General features: G+C 33.8%; 1 protein-coding gene and 1 long non-coding RNA gene across 2 annotated transcripts; both read right to left on the bottom strand.

Moving 5' to 3' along the window:
* Positions 1-10,729: 10,729 nt before the first annotated feature.
* Positions 10,730-11,480, bottom strand: LOC127850857 (uncharacterized). Its single transcript, XR_008035530.1, has 3 exons — positions 11,439-11,480; positions 10,979-11,050; positions 10,730-10,817 (listed from the first exon to the last, which is right to left on the bottom strand). It is a non-coding gene; the product is annotated as an uncharacterized LOC127850857 (long non-coding RNA).
* A 411-nt stretch (positions 11,481-11,891) lies between these two features.
* LOC127852835 (uncharacterized) lies at positions 11,892-20,642 on the bottom strand. Its single transcript, XM_052386874.1, has 8 exons — positions 20,540-20,642; positions 19,539-19,771; positions 17,037-17,150; positions 14,677-14,844; positions 14,080-14,216; positions 13,340-13,448; positions 12,806-12,889; positions 11,892-12,080 (listed from the first exon to the last, which is right to left on the bottom strand). Exons 1-8 carry the CDS (start codon positions 20,640-20,642, stop codon positions 11,892-11,894), a joined length of 1,137 nt encoding a protein of 378 aa, XP_052242834.1.
* Positions 20,643-25,441: the final 4,799 nt, after the last annotated feature.

Genomic DNA, 25,441 nt, shown 5'->3' with positions numbered 1-25,441 from the left:
TTCAGATCGCTGAAGATTTATTGACAAGTACATACGTGCAAGCTGTATATAATTAGCAGGGGTTTCACTGGGTCTAAAAAGTTTTCGCCACTAAATTCGTTACTTGTAATAAGTCGGAGCCCATGTTTGTCCATAATAACAGCTTTCACAATAATTCATGTCACATTTCCTAGTTTATATATACATAGAAACCAAAGATTCCCTTTGTGTTTTAACAGTAAATTGTCAGACATCTTTCCAAACGTTTTTATGCCTTTCATGCGTATTATTTTCCCTCATTTACAATACACACCTTCAAATATTTTATAAAAAGTATTATGTATATCAAGGAGTCATTTACCAGAATGTTAATAAAATTTATTTTCATTTGTAAATAATTGGTCATTTCTGAAATGTTAATAGTGAGTTATTGCATGTTATCATAACTCGGGTTAAACTTGATTTTCGGCTAAGGGGCATAAGGTACAAATGCGCTATACGATAGGTTTACGCAATTATCTACTTATCCAAATCAATCACTTATTTCAACATTGCAGATGAGAATGTTAAGAATTACCCAACTGCCCCGAAACATCTACCCTTAATGTGGAATACCGCTGTCAACCATAATTGTTTTTAAATTAAAATTAGAACAATGATTTTTTTTTTACACTAGATGCATATTTTCAGAAAAGGCAAAGGAAGGACTTTTCAGAATTGGAGTTGGGGGTGCTGGAGGCAGCATGGCTGAAAGGCATGACTTCTACCAGAAAAGAATGCCATCCTAAGATCCTTGAAGTGGCCACACAACTTGAAACTACATCTGAAAGAATTCAAGTAAAATACCAACCATTTAGCTAACAATTTTACGTGACTATGGGTAGTTTTATACCCCCACAAACGAAGTTTAGGGGGTATATAGGAGTGAACTTGTCTGTCTGTCGGTCGGTCCGTATTAAGTGTCCGCTCTCTAATTCAAGTTGTTTTCATCCGATCTTCACCAAACTTGGTCAGATGTTGTATCTAGAGGATGTGTAGGTCAATTTCAAACATGGCGATGCCGGGTCAAAAACTAGGTCACGGGGTCACTTAGTGCGTTTTAAACATTGAGCATGATGCCCGGTGTTTTTTTTTTAGAAGACAACATGCAAAATATTCTGTGTCAATGCGGCATGTGGGGGTATTCGTCACGTCTGTGACAAAGCTATAGTTATACCCCCACTAAACGAAGTTTATGGGGGTATATAGAAGTGAGCTTGTCTGTCGGTCGGTCCGTCGGTCCGCTCTCTAATTCAAGTAGTTTTCATTCCATCTCCACCAAACTTGGTCAGAAGTTGTATCTAGATGATGTCTAGGCCAAGTTTGAACATGGGCCTTGCCGGGTCAAAAACTAGGTTACGGGGTCTATGTCAATGCAGCATGTGGGGGTTTTAGTCACGTCTGTGACAAGGCTCTAGTTAGCTTTTGTAATCGCCTGTTTGCTGTCGTGTTTCGTCAACATTTAACTTGTTAACACTCTTAAGGCCACAATTGTTTCCAATCTTAATGAAACTTGGTAAGAATATATTTCACATGATATCTTGGCTGAGTTCGAAGCTGGGGCGCGTAGTATTAGAAACTAGGTCAAACTAAAAAAAACTATATTGTTAACAGTCTAGAGGTCAAATTATAGTGACAGTCGGAACACTAATGCTGATGATGTCTCAGTTGAGTTTGATATTCCGATTCGTCGAAAAACAGGGGACCGACAGTTTTCATTTTTTGGCTATAGAGAAACCTTGTGAACACTTCACATGTTATATTTAAAGTAAATCTTTATTTAACTTTACAGGGCTCAACATTAAAAGTTGTCCTATTGCCCCTGGCAAGTAAAAGTTGGGTCAGGGCAAGTTATCTTATATTCTAGTTGTCCGCCCAGGCAAGTGCAAAAAAAGAACAAAGAGCATTAAATTTAGACTTAAATTAGACTTAAATTGCTGTAATCATTTTATTATTATGTTCAAAAATAAAAAGGTTGTGTGGTGTATCATTTTGATGTTTATTAAAAAAATATGAGGTTTACAGTTGATGTGATATTTCATGTTTGGGCAAGTGGCTTTACGTTCAGGGCAAGTTGATTTTCTAAGTACTTGCCCGGCAGGACAAGTTGGTTTTTAGGTTAAGCCCTGCTTTATTAAAACAAATTTGCATTTGGAAATGATATTTCAGCCAAGTTTTAAAAATGGTTGTTGCTCGTTGGAAAACATGTACTCGTGACATGTTTTGAACACTCTGGAAGTCACATTTTAGTGCTATCTTCATGACCCGTAGTCAGAACATTTGTTCTTTTAAGTTTGAAACTGGGTCACATGAGCTTAAAACCTAGGTCATTAGTTCATATTTATGAAAAAGCTTGATAGCACTCTTAAATCCGCATGCTTTGTTCTACTGATATTTTCCGTGCAAATAGAAAAATGTGCATAGAAATCAACTTAAAAAATATGTACTTTATTATTCTTAATTCGACCGTTTCACTTTATTTCTCAGTTGAGTCTCGTAGGGCCTAGGGTCATTTAGTTGTATTACCTTTCAAAAGGGGCAGGTCCGTGCAAATAGAAAATACTAGTAACTAATTTTACTAGTTACACATGTAGGGATGTTTGTAAACGAGTTATACTTGGTAATCCTTAAATAGTATTAATTTCATGGATATGTAGTTATTATAGTCATACAAATTTATCATCGCTTTTAGGCATGGATTGGCAACAAGAGGTCAAAAATGAAAAACACCAACTCAACGTTCAAACAATACCAGAGAGATAGAAAAAGAGTCTACAAGAGCGGGCCAAATGCATACGCCATGTTCGTGAGCACTCAGAAACGAGGTAATGTCGCTGTAATTTAACGTTTGAAATCAAAAGTATATGTTATGTATATTACAAATATTACTTATAGACTCCACTTGTTTTGTAAGTAAAGAACATAAAATACGAAAAACATGTATGGATAAAATGTGGCAAACATATTTTAAGTTCCATATATGAAGAATGTTAAAAAAATCTTTTGTGAACTTGCTTACGCAACGTATGTAGGAAAAGTGCAGTTCATCAGAATGAAAACTCTTGCGTAATAATAACAGTTATATATATATATATCAATATACAATCAATTACCGTTTATTATATTTGAATGCTTATCTTTATCTGGGCCTTTACTGACAATGATTTCAGGTATCAATATTTGACTAAATTCAATGTTAATGCACGTATGAAGCTTGCACTGATGAGAATACGCTCAAGTCTGGCTTCGATACCATAAAATTTACTGTAAATTTTTGCGCATTAAACCTTGTTGGGGCTCAACACCTTGTAACCCTGAAACATACGCTTTCACAAAATTGAAGAAAAACACTTTAAGATAAAATAAAGTCTTAATAACAGGTTCAAAGGATAAGAAAGAGTTCTTCAAGGAAACGTCCAAAGCCTGGCGAAACCTTGATGAGCATACAAAAAAGCAGCTAACAGAGGAAGCTGAAAAAATCCGCCACAAACCACACGAGAAGGCCGATATTAAAGAAGTTGTCAAACAACAGATGCGAATTATATCAGATGCAGTATAATATATATATATATATATATATATATATATATATATTATCTGGATTTTTAAGAATTTGCATATATCATTTTGCATAGTATGTATGACACAATAGAAGTAGATGATCTGTAGCTTTTTTAATATGGTAACCATATGCTAAATCTGCAGTTTATTCAACGATGATTTCCGGGCGTGTAATTAATTGTCCTTAGTATATAGTTAAAATTATAATTATAACAATATTCTGAATAATTGTTGTACAGTTGTATTTTACGTTAATTTCAGTATGTTGTTTGAAAAGAACATTAACAAAATTGAAGCATACCATTAACACAGACGGTATTTCAATGTTGAAGGCTAACTAATTTTACACTGCACTATTCAGAATAATTTCACCATAATAGACAATTTAAGAGGACGTGAGTCATTTCATGTAAAACACAACATCATAATTTCCGGACTTCTTTTTCAACACCCAATTACCTGGATGATAATTTATCTTAAAATGAAGTAAATTTATTGATATATTAAACATTTTTATGTTAATATTGTACTTTAAATATCGCTATATTTGTTATTTTTTGTTTTGTCTTATACGCAAAGTAAGCAAGTCGTATTATTCCGATGTCCCATCTGTTATGCAAGTAATACTTAGCACTGGTCTATTAATATGAATGATTTGGGTATGAAACCCAAATTTGTGTGTAATTAGAATTTAAAATTCACGTAACTGAATAATTATTGTGCAGACAATAGCAAATGCTTAATCTTGGAAAAAAATCATACGATGAAGCGAAATTAATCAATTAGAAGCCGTTAGCTTAGCTTTGTAATTAGAATAACTTATAATTGTAATATTTTGTACAAATAACTAAAATAATAGAAGGCAGCTATAACTCTTTAATTTGACCTGTATTTTTACAGTCTGCAGTATTGAACTCGGTTGGGTACCATTTTGGTGGGATAGGAATGGATGCCAACGGAAGCTCAGTGATTGCAGTAGGGACTGAAAAGGCCCTGAACTTCTTCACGCCTGTTTCCATAGAAAACGATTTAAGGACCTTTCTGAACATCACAGGTACCGGTTGACATCTACTGAATGCATCAGAAACAATCTATTGCTGGAGGATTAAAAATCACTTTTAAGGGACTTTTTGATGGGGTATTGTTCGGGAGCATCACTGCCATAATTATCAATTTGTAATATAATCAGGTCATCAAAGTTAGCTTAGCTTAATAGTTATGACAATATAATACCCATGATTGCATTTTTAAATTCCATTCTTGTAAAAATACGTGAAATATCCCGTATTTTTCCACTTAATAAATAACATTGTCGCTTTACAATATCATTGTAAAATATTGACACAATATACACATTTGGAAAATAGCAACAAAAAATCATTTGGTAACATAACTCTGATAAGTGTTGTACAAATTAATATGACATTTAAGCTTTTTTGCGTATTTTTAATTAATTGGGTGTTATTTTTCATTCGAATGTTTTGAAGAACATTTTGTTTGTAAAGCTCCACTTACATGTATTTCCAATATCTTCATGGAAATTTTTAAATTAAACCTATTGTTGTATGCATGCAGTATTAAAAGTAAAGTAGCCTATCTAGTTGCTGACATTGAGATGTCTTCCTTTTTATATATGATCACAGCTGTTAAATGATCCATTTGAAGTGTGGTCTGTATCGAATAGAAGTTACAATGTTTTTTAAGAGAATTACTCATACAATCATGTTAAAAAGGAAGACATCTCAATGTCAGCAAACTTTTCTGGATCCTGCGAATACTTTAAAAGTTCTTCATATTTTTTCAGGAAACTTAAAACATGGATAGATGGCAATATTGAGATTATGCATGTCATTTCATTGGTTCCTACGTCGAAAATTCTGGTTGCTATTGTAAAAATGTATGTTAAAAATACTCACCGGTAATTTTACTGACAATGATGGAGTTTCACCGGTAGGAGACCATATTGCTTGGCAATCTCTTGTTTTGTTGTGTATTTATTCAAACCATAAGGTCCCTTCTTTATAAAAAGTTGTAAAACTTCTTATAAAATAATTGTGTTAAAGGCCAGCACACAGTTGCCAGTGCTAAGACGATGAAAAACGACGACGAGTTGGTGAAATTAAGGCAACAAGTTCGTCATAAGTTTAATGAGTGTTGGGGTATGTAAAAAGAAAAATCCTTTCACCATATTGCAGTACTTGTACATACATATGTTAAACTTTAGAACTATTAAGATAGAAGTCTGTATTTAACTACAAATAATTACTTTTATAATTCATTTTAGATAGAGCACAGTTATTAGTTGTGTGTGTGTGTGTGTGTGTGTGTTTAAACCTATTTACCGAAGCTCGATTGCATAACAAGCCTAAGCTTATATAAACGCTCTCGAGTCCGTTTCCTTGGTGTCTATGGGGGCGATCTAAAGAACGCTCCCACAGTGGGGATCGAACCCGTGACCTCCCGATCGCTAGGCGGACACCATATCCACTACGCTAAGGCGATCTATGTTTGTTAGTTTTTTAATTGCTATTTAAAAGCTGCATACATTGTTTGATTGTAATTGCAAGTTTAACAGATCATTATTTAACAGGGACCGGGGGCAAGGGTAATTGTATTGGTTCATGTTGAATATAGTCTGTTTCTATCATCAAGCATTTTTGTTTAATTACAGAGAAAATCACTGGAATAAAGAGTCTTCCATATGCTCTTGTAAGGAACCAACATGTGCAGGTGACCTTGCTAGGATGTGAGGGGGTTACATTCAAGGAACCAAGCTGGTACGGCAAACAGACCTGCGATATTTGCTGTCACAGTTGAAGGCGTTTGATGTACAGTTAGTTAATATCCTCTAAACAATCACAATTAATTGCAACGCTGTATATGTGAGTTAATGCATACTGCTTATTTTGTATAAAAACGATAAATGTATTTAAAACTCAAGAGAGTTCATGTGGATAGTATCTATGATAAATGATCCCGATGTACTATTTTTTAAATGTTTATGCATTGTTGATTGTTTCATATGTGCATATGTCATATAACAATTCATTTTTCACGTACCCTACAACTACCACGGTGCCATCATCAGCTGAACTAGAAAACAGGTATCAAAAAAGTGATTGACATTCAAGTGTTACACGCGATTTATTCCTTAATGATAAGATCCATTGGCGACGACCAACTACCATATTCTATGCAAAAATACCAGATATTAAACATATTTGATAAATATATATAATTTAACTCACCTCTGTGTAATTGTTGAAAAAACATATAATCACCATAAAACAAGGCATGAGGTTAAAATATCGAATGAATACTATTTCAGAAAATGTTCCGAGGTCCTTGAAACAGCTGAGTCTGTCTACAACAGTGATAATGTAATCAGCCAGTTTGCTGAGCATGAAGGTATTTTGAACCCATTAATAGGATAAGAGGCATTTGTTAGCTCAACTTTTCGAAACAAAAAAAGCTTTTTCTCTCGCAAAGGCGTGAGCTTCCAAACAAGTTTGTCTGTGACAAATTTAAAGTTTAGGAATAGTTTAATTGATTTCCTTTTATATTGAAACATGGTTATGACTTTACTCCATAAGAACTATATTGAAATAAGTGATAACTTGTTTTTTTTATATATGTCAATAGGGACACGTGTATTTCAATAAGGTCGCCGACGTGTAATGGATATGGTGTCTGCCTAGAGACCGGGAGGTCATGGGTTCGATCCCCACCGTGGGAGCGTTCTTTGGATCTCTCTCAAAGACACCAAGTACTGGTTCTAGGCCCAGGAAACGGACTTGAGAGCGTTTATATAAGCCTCAGGCTTTCGATACAATCGAGCTAAAATAAATAGGTTTTAAATAATAGGGAAACGTTAAAAAATGCAATTCCCCCCCTCACTCCGGTAACAAACTGTCACAAAATCTTGGACCCCACCCCCTAAAGTACGTCACAAACTCACACTGTCAAACATATTTCTTTTTAATTAATACCTATTTCAAATTGAATCTAAAACACAATTTACTATTAAACCGTATTAAAAGTTCACTTAAAAGAACTTTTACATTATAAAATTGACTTTACTACTGGAATAGTTCATTGTTAACAGTTGTCACAGATTTTTATTGAATACCCCCCTCCCGCATGTCACAAAATGTCACACTTTCTTACAACCCCTCCCCCATCCAGAGCGTGACATACTTGTGTTTCCGACAGGTACATAATGGGCAACTAAGCGCGCATGTATATGAAATTTAACTGAGATTTTGTATTTCGCATTTACATCTTATGATGGTCTTCTTCCTATTTTGTGACATAATTTCCGTATGTGACATGTTCCCCACCCTGGCGATGTTGGTGTTTTTGTAAGATGTGCATAGTCAATAATTTAAAAAACTATACATTCAGAAATGATTTTGACATGCATGTCATAACACAGCACTGTGGGGGTTGTTATAAAGCGTTGTGTTTTCCTTTACTTCTAGATTCAAATGTTTCGGGCATGTTGGAAAACATATTTAGTGAAGTGGAACAGTCTTCTGGACTTGAAGCCGTTACAGAACTTGGTAATCGTTTAAATTGCTTCCATTTTTAGTGTATTGCATGGGACCATAAATCAGAACTTAATAAGCTTTATTTCCTGTATAATAATTACTCATTATAACATAGTTGTTAGCGGGCTATGTTGGAATGAAGTTATTCATCATACTTTCGGTCAGGGATTTTTTAAATCCCCACTTGGGTGGGAAGCATTACAAATTGCAATTGTCAGTCTGTACATATAACGTACGTCAAAAAGCTTGAGTTTTCCTATGGAATGTACACATGTAGCCCCAAAACATTTAGTTTTGAATACCATCGGTACCATGCAATTTACTTGGCTGTGCATATGATTGTAACAATGTTCTCAACACAAGTGATGTCCTTCCTCCAAAATATTGGAATTTGCAGTTTTATATGGTAGTTGTTCAGCATATTCAATTATCAAGTTTTAAAAAATGCAAGTGCAAGTGTTATCTTTCAATTCAAGTTTCTTTTATTTCTTTTGCGACAAATAATACACATACTTTTAACTTACAGAGGCTGAGCAAAGACTCACAGATGTAATGGTTGAAAATTTGAAGGATTTACAGATGTATCCAAAAGGTTAGTTTATTACCATCTCAAATGCAAACAAACGAAGAGCTACTTTGTGTCATTAAAACAACAAAAATCATTTCCCAAATCGAGAAAAGCGATGCAATTTTTTCAAATCCAAAGGGAACCCGACCCTATTCCCAACATGATGAAATGGTTTATTCCTCTATGCAATTTTTTTTATACCCTTACATTTTTGTAACTTGATTTTTACTGCAGTCTTGTGATATTATGTAAACATTAATACATGCTTAATATAGAGTGTTTTCCAAACCAAAATCAGGAATATCTCTTTCAGATAAAAAAGATGTCACACAGATGAAACTTGGTCCTAACAAGAAAAAGAAGCAAAAATTGACAGGTAAAATGTGAAATCAGATTCTGAGAAACGTACACAAATTGGAGCTGAAAGATGCCATTTACCCACTCGGAATTATATTATCTTCAAATGCCGGCACAAAAGTTTCTCTTTAGAAAGTGTGCTGCATCTGAAGATATATGTAAAATAGCAATGTGCTAATAATTATGCAAACCTAGCATGGGCTTTAATTTCGACCACTCTTGTTAGGTTCAAGATCACTGTTAATTATAATATGAAAACAAACGGTTTCTTCTCAGAAACTTGACTTATGATGGGAAAATGTTGGTATAAAAGTTTAAGTCTACCGGTTAGTAGCTTACCTATATCGCTTAATTGGGATTCCGTTTTTGACCATTTGGTCCAGATCAATGTCACGTTTTCTAAATATGCAACAACTGTATCCTCTCAATAACTTAAGTTAATATGATGTTATTATTTTGAAAGTGTGCATATTGGTCGCTTACATGCCCACATTAATTGAGATCATTTGTGATCAATATCTATTTCTGACTTCTAGAAACTAGAGAAACTGTGCTTTCTCTGAAAGTGTGTGTGCAGTTAGCACACATGCAGGCTAAGCTTGGAACTGTACGATTATATAAATTAAATTAAAAACGTAATTATTCAAGCTTTCATAAAATTGTTAGTGATATAACTATATATTTAACATACATAGAGCATATGATTTTCAACCACTGGCCACTACAGGAACATTATGTAAATGTACTATGTATCTAACAAGAGCTGTCAGAGGACAGCGCGCTCGACTATTCAAGTGCTTGACAGTATAACGTAAGCCATCATGGGGAAATTGTTCAAATTATTCAATAAGGTCAAGTTAATAGTTCAGGTATATTTTCAGGTGGGGGTAGGGGAGGGGGTTGAGAGGGGTATAATGTGGGGTGTGGTCATTTATAAGACGATCTTTCAAAAATAAAAAAATGAAAAAATAAAAAATATATCTTTTTTTTTTTTGGGGGGGGGGGGGGGGGGCTGGGATTCTGGGTTGGTGAGTGGGGGATGGTTTGGACGGAATCCATTGTGGTATTCAGATAAGTGTTGTTTTGTAAAAGTATTAATAAAATCTGATCATAAATAAAGAAGTTATGGCAATTTAACTAGTTTATTCTTTTGACAATGAGAGTCAAGGTCATTCAAAGGTCAAGGTCAAATTGAACTTGCCAGGTACAGTACCCTCATGATAGTAAGAAAATATTTGAAGTTTGAAAGCAATAGCTTTGATACTTTAGAAGTCAAGTGGATCTAAACACACAATTTAACAAAATATTCAATTACTAAGACAAAAAAGGGCCATTATTCTTACAAAATGCTTGCTACAGTTGTCTGCTCTTGTTTATAGATTGGGGTCATGTTGGTAAAGAAGTTTGCAAAACATGAAAGCAAACTATAACGTTTGCACGCTCACGCTAACGCCGACGCCCAGGTGAGGAGGATAGCTCCACTATATATATTTCATATATAATAGTCGAGCTAACAAAAACAACAAAATTCTGAGAAAAAATGGGTCAAGTGTTATGATTGAAAACTCATTATTCTTGCACATCACAACTTCATTTATTTTTTATTTATCCACAAAGAGACTGGATGCTAACTTATAACATTACTTAGAATCTGTATAAAATAACGTAGTAACAAATGCATTATTCCTATTAAAAGTACCTGTATTTTGTTAGCTCCTCCAGGACTAGACAATACTCTTCAGCAGGTGACAAGGAGTGATTTTCTGTATTAAAATGTGCAAATCATTAAAACACAAAGACCATGTTAAGCAAATTATGTGGCTTGTAAACACTTATTGAATTTCTGTTAAAACAATTGAATGCTGCGAGAAAATGATAAACTCACTAAGCTACTTATGAAGCAAATAATTATCATATAACATACCAGTTGATTTGCTGCGGATACACACAACCCGCTCATAATCTATCCATTCCTGTAGACATTCAGTTGTTACTCCTAAACAACAGAAAAAATAAAAAAATATTTGTGAACTTACACAGAAAAAAACAATAATTATTTTAAATTCATCTACATTATTTAAATGGTTCATTTTGTTATCGGGACATTTATAGTTTTGTTTCTTGTGATTTAACATAAAGTCTTTCAATTCTATATTGTTATGCACAAACATTTTGTTTTTTTTAATATTGGGACAATATTTTCTGAGATGGCAATTAGTCGAATTATGTCAAGCCAGCAATTAAAGGTGTTCATCTCACAACTGGTATTGACATGTGCATCATTTAATTAAACACTGGAAACTGCAAAACAAATATGTGATGGTAATTTTATATAATGACTAAAACACTTGTAGCAAAATCTGCATTTGTCCATGTTTTCTTACCTGCAAAAGGTTCCAAAATTTCTTGAAGAGCCTCCTTGCTTTTTTGTCTATATCCTCTGCTCTAGCAAGCTTATCAGGGAGGGAGAATCCTGAATAAGAAAATACCCAGAACTTTAAATTGTCACAGAAAACTAGCATCCATTTTCAAAAAAGAAAACACCATTCATGAGAATTTGACAGTCAACACTTCTAACGACTTCGTTGAGGGAACAGTAAACTGCTATCTATCCTTTCTTTAAAAGATTGGTTCAAATCAGTGGTAAATACTAGCACATGGAGTTTCGTCTTCATCAGTAAGTAAAAGTTAGCGTTTTTCTTTTCATTATGTCCTCTTTGTTTCACATCATGTTACAAGACTGACAATACAACCCTTTATCTTAGGAATTGTATTATTTACAAATTCAGCTAGCAAGCCTCTGTTGGTTATGCGAGAAATCAATTAAAATATGCACTTCACATACCTAACTTATTTTTCATTTTCTGACCATAATGCAGCAGGGCATCGGTCAGTAGGTCGATTCTGTTTTCTGGAGTCATTTCTTTGGTTATCTTTGAAAATTTTCCTAAAAACGACCAAATCCTTTCCATTCCTTCTCCATCAGTTAATCCAAGGCCTTCTATTCGTCTAGGACTGTATAGAATCTATTCAATAGCATAAAAACCAGTATATGCTCATATAAGAGAAAACTGACAATCATCTTTAAGAAATCCTGTGTACAGGTCCTTGCTTGTAAAACAAAATAAACAAACGAATGTAATGTCCAATTTTATAACTAAATAAAGTAAATTGCACAAGTAAATTATTGCAAATTAAAGCACTTTTTAAAACATAATACATTTAAACATTCAATTATGAAAGCTACTCTGATCTTAATACTTATTGGTTGATCTGGTATAATTTAGGCGTAGTAACAGTTTAAAAGACAAGATAACTAAATAAATTTTAATAGAAGTGGAAATGTTTGTCAAATTTATTAAAAGTTAACTCATATTTCTACCACATATTTTGATTATTATTAATTGTTTGGTAGCAGTGATTTGCAAATATAAATAACATACATGAATTCAGGAGTATAAGTTATAGTGCGAATTAAATATTATGTGAAGGTATGGGTTTTCCTTGTTTTTATAGCATGGTCTGAGGGGGGTTTAAAGCATATGTTTTTTTTATTTGTATTTCTATGGTTCAACCTTTATTATGAAAAGTTAATTTGGGTTGATTTGTGAAAAAAAAATGATGACACTAATTTAATATTTTTGTTTTCTCATTTTGTGCACACTATGCAAAAAGAAATGTGCATATTATGTTGTAACTGTTTAGCCTTTATTTTTACATTATTATAAAATAATATTCTATCATGACGTACCTGACAGTCCACTTTGTGGCCATAAGCATGGAAAATTGGTATGGCAAAACTGGTTCTCTCTAATACAGCATTCTGGTTGTTTTTCTAAATATTAAATGACAACATGTTGTTTTTTTATACATTTTAGTTCTTATCAATCAAGATTTAGAGTTTTTACAATTGTGAAAACAATAACCTGCACAGGTTTCTCACAGAAATAACAGCCATGACAACGGCTCAATTCAAGGGCACATAACTCAGAAATACATATATCAGTGCGGGACTTCTACATCTAAAAACAACAGACAAACCACCCACAAAATTACCAACTGCCTTATCTTATATACACCCGTCAAAGTCTGTTCAATTTAATAACCTGATGCAATGAACACATATTTTGTTAATATCTGGAAGTTTAATTTAGTGATGCAGATGTTGGTCAAAACAGAAAATGAACATATGAATGAGTCCATTTCTAGGCAAATTACAAAATTGAAGATCATTATTCATCAGTCTGACATAGTATAAAAAGGAAAGACATAAAAGGTATCATACCTTCAAATGCTGATGTAAGCTGCATGCAATGTCATACATCATGTATAATTTCCCATGTTGGCCATCTTCTTCCAAAAGTTTGTTTAAAAGGAAAACTGAGTACCCAAGCCTGAAATAATAATCTGAATATAAAATTATTCAATACAGTCCTCTTTTTATATTTAAAACAAGGAATGTGTTTGTGAAACACTATGTCCCAATATCTTTGACATTTGACCTTGAATGATGACCTTGACCTTTCACCACTCAAAATGCGCAGCTCCATGAGATACACATGCATGCCAAATATCAAGTTGCTATCTTCAATATTGCAAAAGTTTACATTAAATGAGCGATTTTGACCCATATATTTGACCTTTGACCTTGAAGGATGACCTTGACCTTTCACCACTCAAAATGTGCAGCTCCATGAGATACACATGCATGCCAAATATGAAGTTGCTATCTTCAATATTGCAAGAATTGCAAAAATGTTAAAGTCTGACGCAAACAAACACACAAACAAACAAAGCAACAGACAGGGCAAAAACAATACGTCCCCAACTATAGTGGTGGGGACATAAAAATATACATGTTTAATACAGTTCATTTTAATCCTATGTATATAATTTTATAAAGTTGATCAATATAACAAATTCTATTTACCAAAAGTGACAATAAAGTTACAATACGTGTACAATGTACATCAATTACTAGATTTAGAATGTTTAAATCATTTTAACGGTATTTTAGAACAATACCTTTCACCATGCTTCAAACTGAAGAATATTTTTGGACACTCGTGACGACAAGCACATCCAAACACAGCAGTCTCTGACAACTTCTTGTTTTTATATTTGGATCGCAAGTTATTGCCAGCTTGAAAGTCACTGCAATTCTGAAACACAAAGTATGTGAACAAATAAATGTTAACATAAAGATATTTTAAGCAATGTCGTACATTTTATTATCTTTGGTTATGTTGTAAACCACTTACTTTCCATTAAACATAGTATTTTGTTTTCAATGTAGTTTTATCAGGATAACACAATATCATTTATAAAATGTTTGAAGATACAAATTGATGTGCCGGAATTGTGTTTCTTTATTTATCTTCAAGTTTAAGTTTGCACATGATGTTTCGCAGGATAACAAACACTTATTTTACCTCTTTTTCTAAAGAAAAACAATCAGGCAATAATAAATATTGAACTTGGTGCACCATTTGCAGCCATCAGTCTATGGTGCATAAAAAGTAAGGGATCAATGCCAATTAATGCTGCAATTGTCAACACATTTTACATTATAAATGTGCTTATACAAATAAAATATCAATTTTAATACATAAATTCACAAACCATTTCTGGTTTCTTTTTGTCAGCAGAATATTCATCAATAAATAAATCTACTGCGTCTTGATCTACAAATAGCCGATTGTTGTGCTTAGGGTCTGACCAATTTTTCCCAGAAGATTCTTTACGAACTAATTGGAAATCTGCATCACAGCAGTAGATCTTAGCGGACGACTGAAAAATGAATGTATATGTGCGTTGAGTATAAAGAAGTGAACAAAACAGGAATAAATATGTTCTTTGTGATTACATTCTAATCCCATAAAAATCAGATCAAATGAGTTCCTTGATAGAACAATTAAATAATTATCTACTACAAAATAAAATAATGTACAAAATGATGAAAGCCTAAATTAATATTGTTGTTTGATAAGATTCTTTTCAAAATTTTATTTAAAGTTAAGACAATCTTTTAAAGCGTCAGAACTTTTGGAAAAATAATAGCATCATTCAAGCTACCCCCCACCTCAACCCTAGACCACTGACAAAAACAAACAAGAGGGCAAAGATGGCCCTACTTCGCTCACCTGAGAAGAGTCGGTTCATTCAATCTTTACCAAACGTCAAACTTGACCTATATATTGTTCAGACAAACATCCTGGTCAAGTTTCATCATTATTGAACCAAAACTCTGGCGTATATAGTGTTTTTGTTTTTGTAAGATTTGACCTGGTGACCAATATTTTGAGTTGACCACCCTTACCAAACATCAAACGTTGCCTATAAAAATAAATATTATGACCAAGATTCATAAAATCTGAGACAAATTTGTGACCTCTAGAGTGTTTTCAAGGATTTTGTATAATATAATGAAAATTTGGACAATCTAAGGGCAATAATTATGGCATTAATTATGTGATTTTGCTCATTATCAAAATTGACTGTGATCTTTCAACAACTTTGATAAAGAATGCTTGAGAAATGTGAATGCAAGAGTGTTTATAAACCAAATGTGGACGGCCGGACGGCGGACAAAGACCAATCCTAAAACCTCACCTGAGCAATCAGGTGAGCTAAAAAGTGTGTTTCACCGATCTGAGCCATTTTCCAACTTGTCTGAGAAATCAATAAAACCAATGTATTGAATAAGTTTCACAATGATTAGGCAAAAAATGTGAATTCTATAGTGTTCGATCACAAGGTTTCTCTCTAGTCACATAAGGAAAACTGCCCCCCTCCCTGGCAGCCATGTTTTTTTACTGATCGGGATCATTTGCGAACTCGTCTGAGAGATATATATATAACCCTTTACCACTTAGATACGTATTTTCACGCATTTGTAGTTCCTTATAAAGTAATATTTAATTGAAGACCTTTCTTACTAGATTAAAGTTTTTAAGACTTCATATCTAAACCATAGATACTGATGAGCAGCAAACAGCATAAAACATGAACAGGCTGCGAGTTACTCTCAGGCTTTTCTGGTTTTATGCTGTTTGCACATTGCCTTTTTCACTTTGCTTCTAAGTGGGAAAGGGATAACCAATCTTTTCACCAAGTTTCATGATGATAAGGCAAAAAATGTGACTTATAGAGTTTTCACAAGCTTTTTTAAATAGATAAATATAAGAAAACTGCCCCCCCCCCCCGGCAGTCATGTTATTCAACTGACCGGAACCATTTTCAAACTCAACTCTCATATCAAGGAAAAATATGTTCTGACCAAATTTCATGAAAATTGGGCCAAAAATGTGACTTCTAGAGTGTTCACATGTTTTCACTATATACATATAGAGAAAAATGCCATGCCCACTGGCAGCCGTGTTTTTTCACCGATCTGGACCATTATCGAACTCGTCCTAGATATCAATAAAACCAATGTTTTGACCAACTTTCATGATGATTGGGCAAAAATTGTGAATTCTGAAGTGTTTACAAGGTTTCTCTATACCCAAATAAGGAAAACTGCCCCGCCCACTGGCGGCCATGTTTTTCAACGGACCGGAACCACTTTTGAACTCAACCATCATATCATTAAGACAAACAAAGTTACATGAAGATTGGGCATGAAATGTTACTTCTACAGTGTTAACAAGGTTTTTCTTTTTTGACCTAGTGACCTAGTTTTTGACCCGGCACAACCCAGTTTCAAACTCGACCGAGATTTCATTGGGACAAAGCTTCTGACCAAGTTTCATGAAGATCGGACAATAATTATAAATGTGGCCTCTAGAGTGTTTATGAACAAATGTGAACGGACGGAGGGACGGACAGACGACGGACAAAGAACGGTAACAGAAGCTCACCTGAGCAATCAGGTGAGCTAAAAAGAAAAGTATCAATTCATTGATTAATTTTTACTTTAAATACTGTAATTGTAAAAGGGTATGATAATTTTCTGTTACAAACACTATTTAATACATTACCTCATAACAAGCTGGACATTTGGATCCATCATCGTGGATGTTTTCCGTTTGGTAGATAAAATGTCGAAATTTATCGGCTGTTCCTCCTACAAGCACTTTGTACAAATCTTTGACCTAAAAATATAACCGCGATTTGTCCCATTTATTCAAAATTTATTAAACAAGATAAAATCTACAGACAAAACCAACAGTTAAAGCAAGCTGTAAGACCTTAAAATAAACGTTTAAAGGTAAACAAAAGCATACACATAAGGCAATTACACATTGCAATTAAAAATAAGGCTTGTTATAGGATCTGACATATGCCCCCAAAGTGGAATATTGTCGGTGCAGTGTGAACTTTTTTGTGAAACTTTTCCAGATGTTAAACTTTGTTCTGTGTTAGCGACTTCAGTATGGTGTTTCCACTTACATACTTATATTCAATCATCCATCCATCAGCATAATTCCATGCTGTCTGCTCTTAATCAAATTGAATTTGATAATTTTCATATCAAATAATAATGTATGTTATCTATAAAATTGTTAATAGCCACTATAACACATAGGGTCTTTCTGTAATTATTTGTGTACAATGGTGAGACATACTTTTAAAGGGTGGAGCATAAAAATGGAAGGGGGATGGTACATATTTAACAGAGAGGGGCACAAAAATGGAAGGCTCCGCCTCCTGCTGTTCTGATACTAGTATAGCAAATCATTCACATGAATCAGTAAATCAAATATTTATACTTAAATTATTTTGTAAACAAGCTTTATTTTATGTATTAACTACATATAAAAATATTTTATCCCATTTTCAACGCGACATTGACAGTATAACACGTTGTGGAATATACTAGCCTGTCTTCAACACTGTGGAATAAACCTGTCGCGTGCAAGGACTACTTTTCAAATGACGTCATGCGATATGCGCTAAAATTAGGTCGATATTGTTTGGTTCATTGATCGAATTTTAACTTAAAAATTAAGAATGTACAACAAGCCATACACATACCGCACAATTCATAAATAATCTGCCATGTTTGCTTTCCTATTTAATTCACGTTAGGCATAGAGCTGTGTAAAGCATAAGATGGTAAAAATAGCATCACACTGGAATTGGGAACGTCCCATTTTGTACACGGGTATTATCTACTCATTTATCTGTTGTGAACTGGAATGTTTTCCATTCTTTGTGTATTTATATATTAAATTATTTTCTTGTACAATAAGGGCATTTACCACAGATAAATAAAACATTGTGCAAGTTTAAACATAATTATGTTTGCATGCAGAAATCTGCAAATGCAACCGAGTTTACCAACGGCTATTATTAGATAAACTGCTCCGGTTCATTTGAACAGCAGTAATGTAGAGTACATGACGTAGCGTGTGACGAAGAAGAAGTTAATTGAGTTCATAAACTCATTTGAATATAGTGATAGGATGGCATAAGGGTCTTTATTTAACTATGCTAAAATAATTATTAAAGACCCTAGATGCAAAATCGTCAATTATTGAGTTAAATGGATTATTAGATGGATTTTAAAGGATAATTAAAGGTAAGATACTAGTTCTAACGTGTTTTGGTTTTTGTTTGTACTTTTGTCGTTCCCTGTTATCGGGGAAATGATTTTAACATGGGCGACATTGATGCATCGGATCACACACGGCATACCCATAACATTATATAAAAAACACGTTCTGCGCGTCCTTGAATTCGTCGTCCGAAGTCGGAAAACGTATTGCCCTGTATATTAAGTCAAATAAAGTGTCAGTCGCTGCAATTGTCGGTTTACTCGTCAAAATTGTCAAGGTCGTCGATAGCTAAAGAAACTTCAGCGTACAGTTTATATAGTATTGACAGACCTGTACAAAGTCACGCCAGTCAAAAATCATAAAAAGTGACATTTAAAGTTATGGTAGCCAGAACTAGGTCGTCCATGGTGTACATGTATGTTGACATCGACATAATTTTGTCAGGAGCAATCGCCGCCATATTGGATTTTGATCATTTTCTTTCGAAAATAAAATTAATTATAGTAAAGTAAAATCTTCTTTTCGCGGTCGTAATGAATAACAATTCGCATACTGCGTAAAATTGAATCGAGGCATATGGTGATATTTTTACTTGTTTTACAGTTTGTGTGTGAATTTTTTAAAGACTATTTTGCGTACCAGAACAAATACATGTATATCACTATGCATGGTTACATTTGTTAGATTTTAAGCCCTTTTCAGACTGAATTAAAATTATTGTTAAGGTTATTAGATCTATTTATGTTAAATGTCACGTTGAAAAATATCAAATGGGATAAATGGAATACTAGGATTAGCGTTGAATACAGAGAAGTTTATGTTGCTCGGATCGAACACCGAAAGCGCTCGCCAAGGCTCGTGCTTCCGGCGTTCTAAGCCTCGCAACATAAACTTCTCTGTATTCAACGCTAACCTAGTATTCTCTATATACTTTTGTGTTACTTCAGAAACAATTAAAACAAAAATCATGTACAAACATACAGGGTGATGAATATATGTCTTCACGTGCTTTGATGTCCTCGCGTCTAATGCGGAGCAGAAACTTTTAACTGACACCGAGCTTTCAAGAAGAAGACCACATAACCAGCGCATGAAGTCAAAGTGAAATGCCACCTTTGGAAATTTGGTTGAAGATGGCCACAGGTTGAACCTAATCAAGCGTACAGCTTCAACTTCACACTTGCAAAATTGCAGGGTCTTCAAATGCTGTCGACCTTAAAAAAGATTACAAGGTTTTTAAAAAATACTTGTGGTTGTTTACTATAAAAAGTGTTTTAGTAATTGCAAATAGGCAAAACCATGATTTATTGGGATCATATAACTCACTTAAACTTGCAACTTAGTTGTAACCATGCTAATGCGTAATCAGGGGCATTTCCAGTTGTAATAATCAGTTACTTGGCTTTTTAATGACCCAGTTTGATACAGGGTGCATATACTAATATAGGCGAGAATGTAGCTAGATTCCAATATAAGTTGACTACTGTTTAACACAAAGTAACAGGACAGCAAAACAACCTGCAACGAATTTTTCGTACCAAGTTACATTATAGGATAAGAACAATGATCAGCGTGAGACATGACAAGATCAGAACAATTATCAGCATGAGACATGATAAGATAAGAACAATGATAAGCGTGAGACATGATAAGATAATAACAATGATCTGCATGAGACATGATGAGATAATTACAATTATAAGCATGAACCAGGATAAGATAAGAACAATGATCAGTGTGAGACAAGATCAGAACAATTAGCAGCATGAGATATAAAATATGAACAATTATCAGCATAAGACATGATAAGATAAGAACAATGATCAGCATGAGACATGATAAGATAATAACAATATCACCAAGAGACATGATAAGATAAAAGCAATTATCAGCATGAGACAAGATAAGAACAATTATCAGCATGAGAAATTATAAGATAAGAACAATGATGAGGGTGAGACATGATAGGATTACAAAATTACCTTTATCATCCACGACCACAAGTTTTTTCAGGTAAGTAGTGCTACAGGAATGGTCATTCAATTTCCAAGCCTCATCATCATCAATGAAAGAAAGGTAAGCCATGTTCTGTAAAAAAGGGCATTTAAGACAAATGCTCAATAAGCATTTAAAAACACCTGGCAGTTTTAAAGTTCAAGATAACAACAGCTTCTGAGTTTGATGGCAGTTGGAACTGGTTGGTTTTGAAACCATGTATTGAAAAAGACCACATTTGTAATGCACGTATTTGTATGAAGCTCATGTAATGATAATTTTCTAAAATGGTACTTTGAATATCTCTAAACACATTCAAAGATTTTTTAAATACATGAAGTCATACCACTTTAAGAAAAAAAAGTACACTGTCTTAGATGATTTTTGTTCAAATTCAATGATTATTATGATAAATGCTTTCTCTTGTATTTGTTAACATTGTACCTTCCAAATTTCAAACAAATGCAGATGAGGATGTTTATGCCTCAACCGCAAGCATGTGAGGCACGTAGTCTCCCAGCAATCACAACACCTGTACAGTTCATCTGTGGAGAGACAACAATCAGCACATTGTCGCTTATTGGGTGTCTGCATTTGTACATAAGCAGACATAATTTCTGGAGATATACTTTTCCATTCTTCAAGACGTTTGGCCTTTTCAGTATCGTATCTTCTATTTCCATCTGCAACGCATACATATCTTTCTTTAATATTTTGAGGAGTTTCGAGTTGACAGTAAATATTATTGATTATAGACAAATAAGTAGACCTCAATTATTGTATTCTCAGGTATTCCAAGTTTTTTTCCATGATTTTGTGCGGACCCTGGCCCACTTACATTTTTTTTGAGTTGCGAACTTTTCAATTTTTTTTTTTTAATGAGTCGCAAAATTCTGAAACATAATTGTAGTGTGTGTTTTTTTTATATATTTCCACACACCCGTGGTATGGGGTAATTTCCCACTTTAATTAATATCATGGGTATTTATCGTACGATTCCCTTATTCTGAGCATGACCTAATTTAGATCACTTTTTTTACATTAAGATTGCGGCTCTCATGATGACGTCACACGCATGCGTTCTGAGTATTTTGTTTTACTAACATTACAACGCTTGAAAATATAAACTACAGACACAACTAAAATAAGGAAAAAAAGTTTAATTACATTTAAAATTCTTACTTCAACTGAAATAATCTAATTGTATGCCGATTCCGTTAATTTTTTTGCTACTCATCAATAAACTTGCACAGACATTGCAGACCACTGCGCTTGTGTAAACACATAATTTCATGTATTTGTTTTATTTTAAAGAAAATTCTTTTACTTTTTCACAATTCCCAGAAAAGGTTGCATGGAAAAATCTTTGCAGGTACATCACGAAAATAGGTGACATCCCTTATTCACATGTTCAGTGGGTATACCCTGTCTCGATTTGATATTTTTATCAAATCTTTTAATAGTATCATATATGCCAAAATTTTATTTGAACAAATTGCGAACGTTTTTGTTTTTTCCAATTCTTGAGCACTTTTTGTGTGTATATGTTGCTCAACAGAAGATCTACAGATAAAACAGAAACTTGTTAAATGGTAAATAGAAGTTATAAAAAAGTTAAATTAATCTTTCAGTTTCTCTAAATTTGTTCAGTGATTCGAATTTTCTAAGTTTAAATCATGCCTATTGCAATCTAGTAATAGAGCTTTTATAATGTAACCTTTTGACTCAAGGTAGACAACGCGTGTAGTGTATATTATTTGCGGATGTGCATGGAACTATCGACTTTGCGTAGTTTAACACGCTGTAAATAAACAATTTTTACATGGATTTAATGGGAATGAAATAAATTGTTTGAGGTACATTTTTATTGCGGCAATGTTTGAATTAATTCAGAAATTATTTTATTTGTTTCCTTAACCGCTTGACTAAAGGTAATTGGAAGATATATTTATACTAGCTGTGTGATCTTATAAAGTAATGTCACAGGGCCCTCGTTTGGCCGTTTTTGGGGCCAAAAATCGGCCCCATTCCCCCCTTAAAAAAGTATACTTTTTTCCCCTATTTCAACTAAAAATTCCCCCCTCCAAAAAAAAAAAAATTTTTTTTTTTTTTTTACTTTTATACCTATGTTGGCAGCTGGTATCGTGCTATGAACCTTTGATTACATGTATATTTATGTAAATTACATTAAAATATAGCAATTTTAAGTGTTGAATAGTTGTGATAAGATCTTCTAAAATTCCCCTTTTCGCCCAAAACAACGCGAAATTCCCCCCTCTAAGGGCCCCGGCCCCAATCCCCAAAGTGTAGCAAGGGCCCTGTGTCAGAAGTTGTGCGACTATAATGGGAATTAAAAACATGAGCAATGCATAACAGGTGCCACACTCGGCTACGGGTGCAGTTCTGAATAAATGAAAGCTTGTCAGATTTTTTTTTTAAAGGTTACAGTGACCTTGACCTTTGACCTAGTGACCCCAAAATGGGTGTGGCGTGTAGATCTCATCAAGGTGCATCTACATATGAAGTTTCAAAGTTGTAGGTGGAATCACTGATTTGAGAGCCAATGTTAAGGTTTTAGCATGACGCGGACGGCCGACGTCAGACTGCGGACGACGAGCTGGCTACGACAATAACTCTGGTTTTCTCCGAAAAACCCCGAGCTAAAAAATGATCCAAATATCAGTCTGGAATAATAATCAACTTCAGATTTTTAATTTTTCCTTAATACTGTATCATTGGTTTTGGAAACATTACTTTGTAAATAGATATATATGATCACACACACCCATAAACCAAGGACAGCTGACATGTGACTAGAGCCGGCCTTGGACGGAGGCTGGAATTAATCTCAATCAATGCACCAATTAGGTTGTTGTTCACTTACCGAATGTAACCAAAGTATCTACGTCTGATACTGAACTGCTACTTGTAGCACAGTTAGCAATTAAGTTTGTTTCTGTATTCTCATTCTCAATCTGAACTTCTGCAAGTTCTTGTGATTGCGTTCCAAGCTTTTGCCTACTGCCCCACTTCTCGGTGACATGTACTGTTCGCCGGCTTTTCCCCTTGTACACAGTTTTAATAGAATGAAGCTTTCGCTTCCGGATCATTGGCATGATGTTTAGTTAATTTAGGCTGATCACTTTATTATCCCATAATATTTGTATTCTATAATTAAAATAACACAGACACGTTTCTCCCGCGAACCCCGGTACGTCAGCATTATCAGACGATTGACTGTATAAGCGCCTTTCAGAAAGGTTCAATTTCCGGCTAGAAAAGACTTGACGTAAAGCTGAAGCGCAATCGAACCACTCCAATAGCTTTAAAATGCTTATCACTGCGCAGACAAATTTATTTAAAAATAATATCATTTGTAAAAAAGAACAGCGATATCTCGAAAATATTTATTCATAATACTACATAACCAAATTAATTTTGTCTAAACAAAGATATATTACTTAAAATTTGTTACATCAATCTTGATGAATAATAATAGGAAATGTGTACAAAATTGTTAATATATGTGAAATGCATAAAAGTAAACAAATGAACTGAGTTGTTTTTATTATTGACATTTCAAAACTAATTAATGTAAACTGTAAGTACTTAATGTGAAATACTGTTATATAAAATCGTTTCGCATACAAAGTACATGTCAATACACAAAATCCATACACACAGTCCACTGAAAGCTTTTAATAATTTAAAGCAAAAAAACTGGTCGTCATGGTAACCATTTGTTTTTAAAATTGTGCAATATAAAAATTTGCCTTCAAATAAAGGCTGGTTCAACATTAGTAACGTTGAAATTGTACCCTGTACTTACATTGATACATGACAAATGGAAAAAAAAATCATTGCAAAGTCAATGTGTATTACTTTATTTCAGTTAAAATAACATTAATACTATTATCTCCAAATATATGTAATCAAATTACAAAGTTATATAAGTATGAACCAAATGAATAACTTATTCATATAAAGAAGAGGTTCTAACAATGTCCTGGTTATTAAAGAATCTAACAAATTAGAAACAATGCAATGTATCACTATTTGATTATTTCCAAACATGAACCAGGTTTTTAAATATTTTTTTATAAACAAAAATTACACAACATGGGCTATACTTGAAATGCATGTAAATTAACATAACAAAGACATTATAATGCAACATTGACAGAATTAACCATTCATTGCAGGCAAATCAACAATACATGTAAATATACACGTAATAATACTTTTCTGCACACAACTCCCTATACAACATTTATTAATGCCTTAATTGTCAGCAATTTTTCACAACTGTCCATTCTAAATAAACAATTACTTTGTAATGAGAGGTTTGGGACATGTTTTCTCTTTTGCTGACTCAGACCTGAAAAATTTCGAAATATGATCATACAAGTGCCACTGTCTTGCTAAAGGGAGCACTGGAATGGTCTTAAGTGGAGGCATGGCATTCTTATTTATTGCACACTTCAAAAGATCAAAACACTCCTTGGTAGAGCCAGCATACTCCTTACAATGCAAAACACCGGGATCATCTTTGGAAACAAAGAAATGGTGGTATTTAGTTATGATTTTTATGTTCCTGAACTCGGCTTCATGGTGTGACCGCCACTCAAAGAATTTGACCGGACTCTCCATGTCACACACGAGATTTTGACCCATTTGGCGCTGACGTCATTTCAGAGAAAAATCAGGAAGAAGTTGACGTACTGTTTTTCGCGATATTTTCACGCAATTATTTTTTAAATACTCTATCAAATAAGCATGACATGACATGTTATATCGCAAGGGACGATGTGAACATTATTGGCAGTCGTTACTCAACATAATTTACAGTTTATTGTAACCTAGGACAAATTTACCGAGTATTTCACCCA

The sequence above is a fragment of the Dreissena polymorpha genome, chromosome 1, assembly GCF_020536995.1.
Source record: "Dreissena polymorpha isolate Duluth1 chromosome 1, UMN_Dpol_1.0, whole genome shotgun sequence".
Classification (NCBI taxonomy): Eukaryota; Metazoa; Mollusca; class Bivalvia; order Myida; family Dreissenidae; genus Dreissena; species Dreissena polymorpha.
Note: the sequence above shows the minus strand (reverse complement) of the source record. Positions and strands in the feature narration are given on the sequence as shown.

Excerpts from the sequence above, each read along its gene's own strand:
- LOC127852835 (XM_052386874.1), bottom strand. The coding sequence starts at position 20,642 with ATGGCTTACCTTTCTTTCATTGATGATGATGAGGCTTGGAAATTGAAT. Across the intron at positions 14,217-14,676 it reads ACAAAAAGAAACCAGAAATG|AATTGCAGTGACTTTCAAGC; the intron begins GTTTGTGAATTT and ends TTTGTGTTTCAG. Across the intron at positions 12,081-12,805 it reads GCCACAAAGTGGACTGTCAG|ATTCTATACAGTCCTAGACG; the intron begins GTACGTCATGAT and ends GCTATTGAATAG.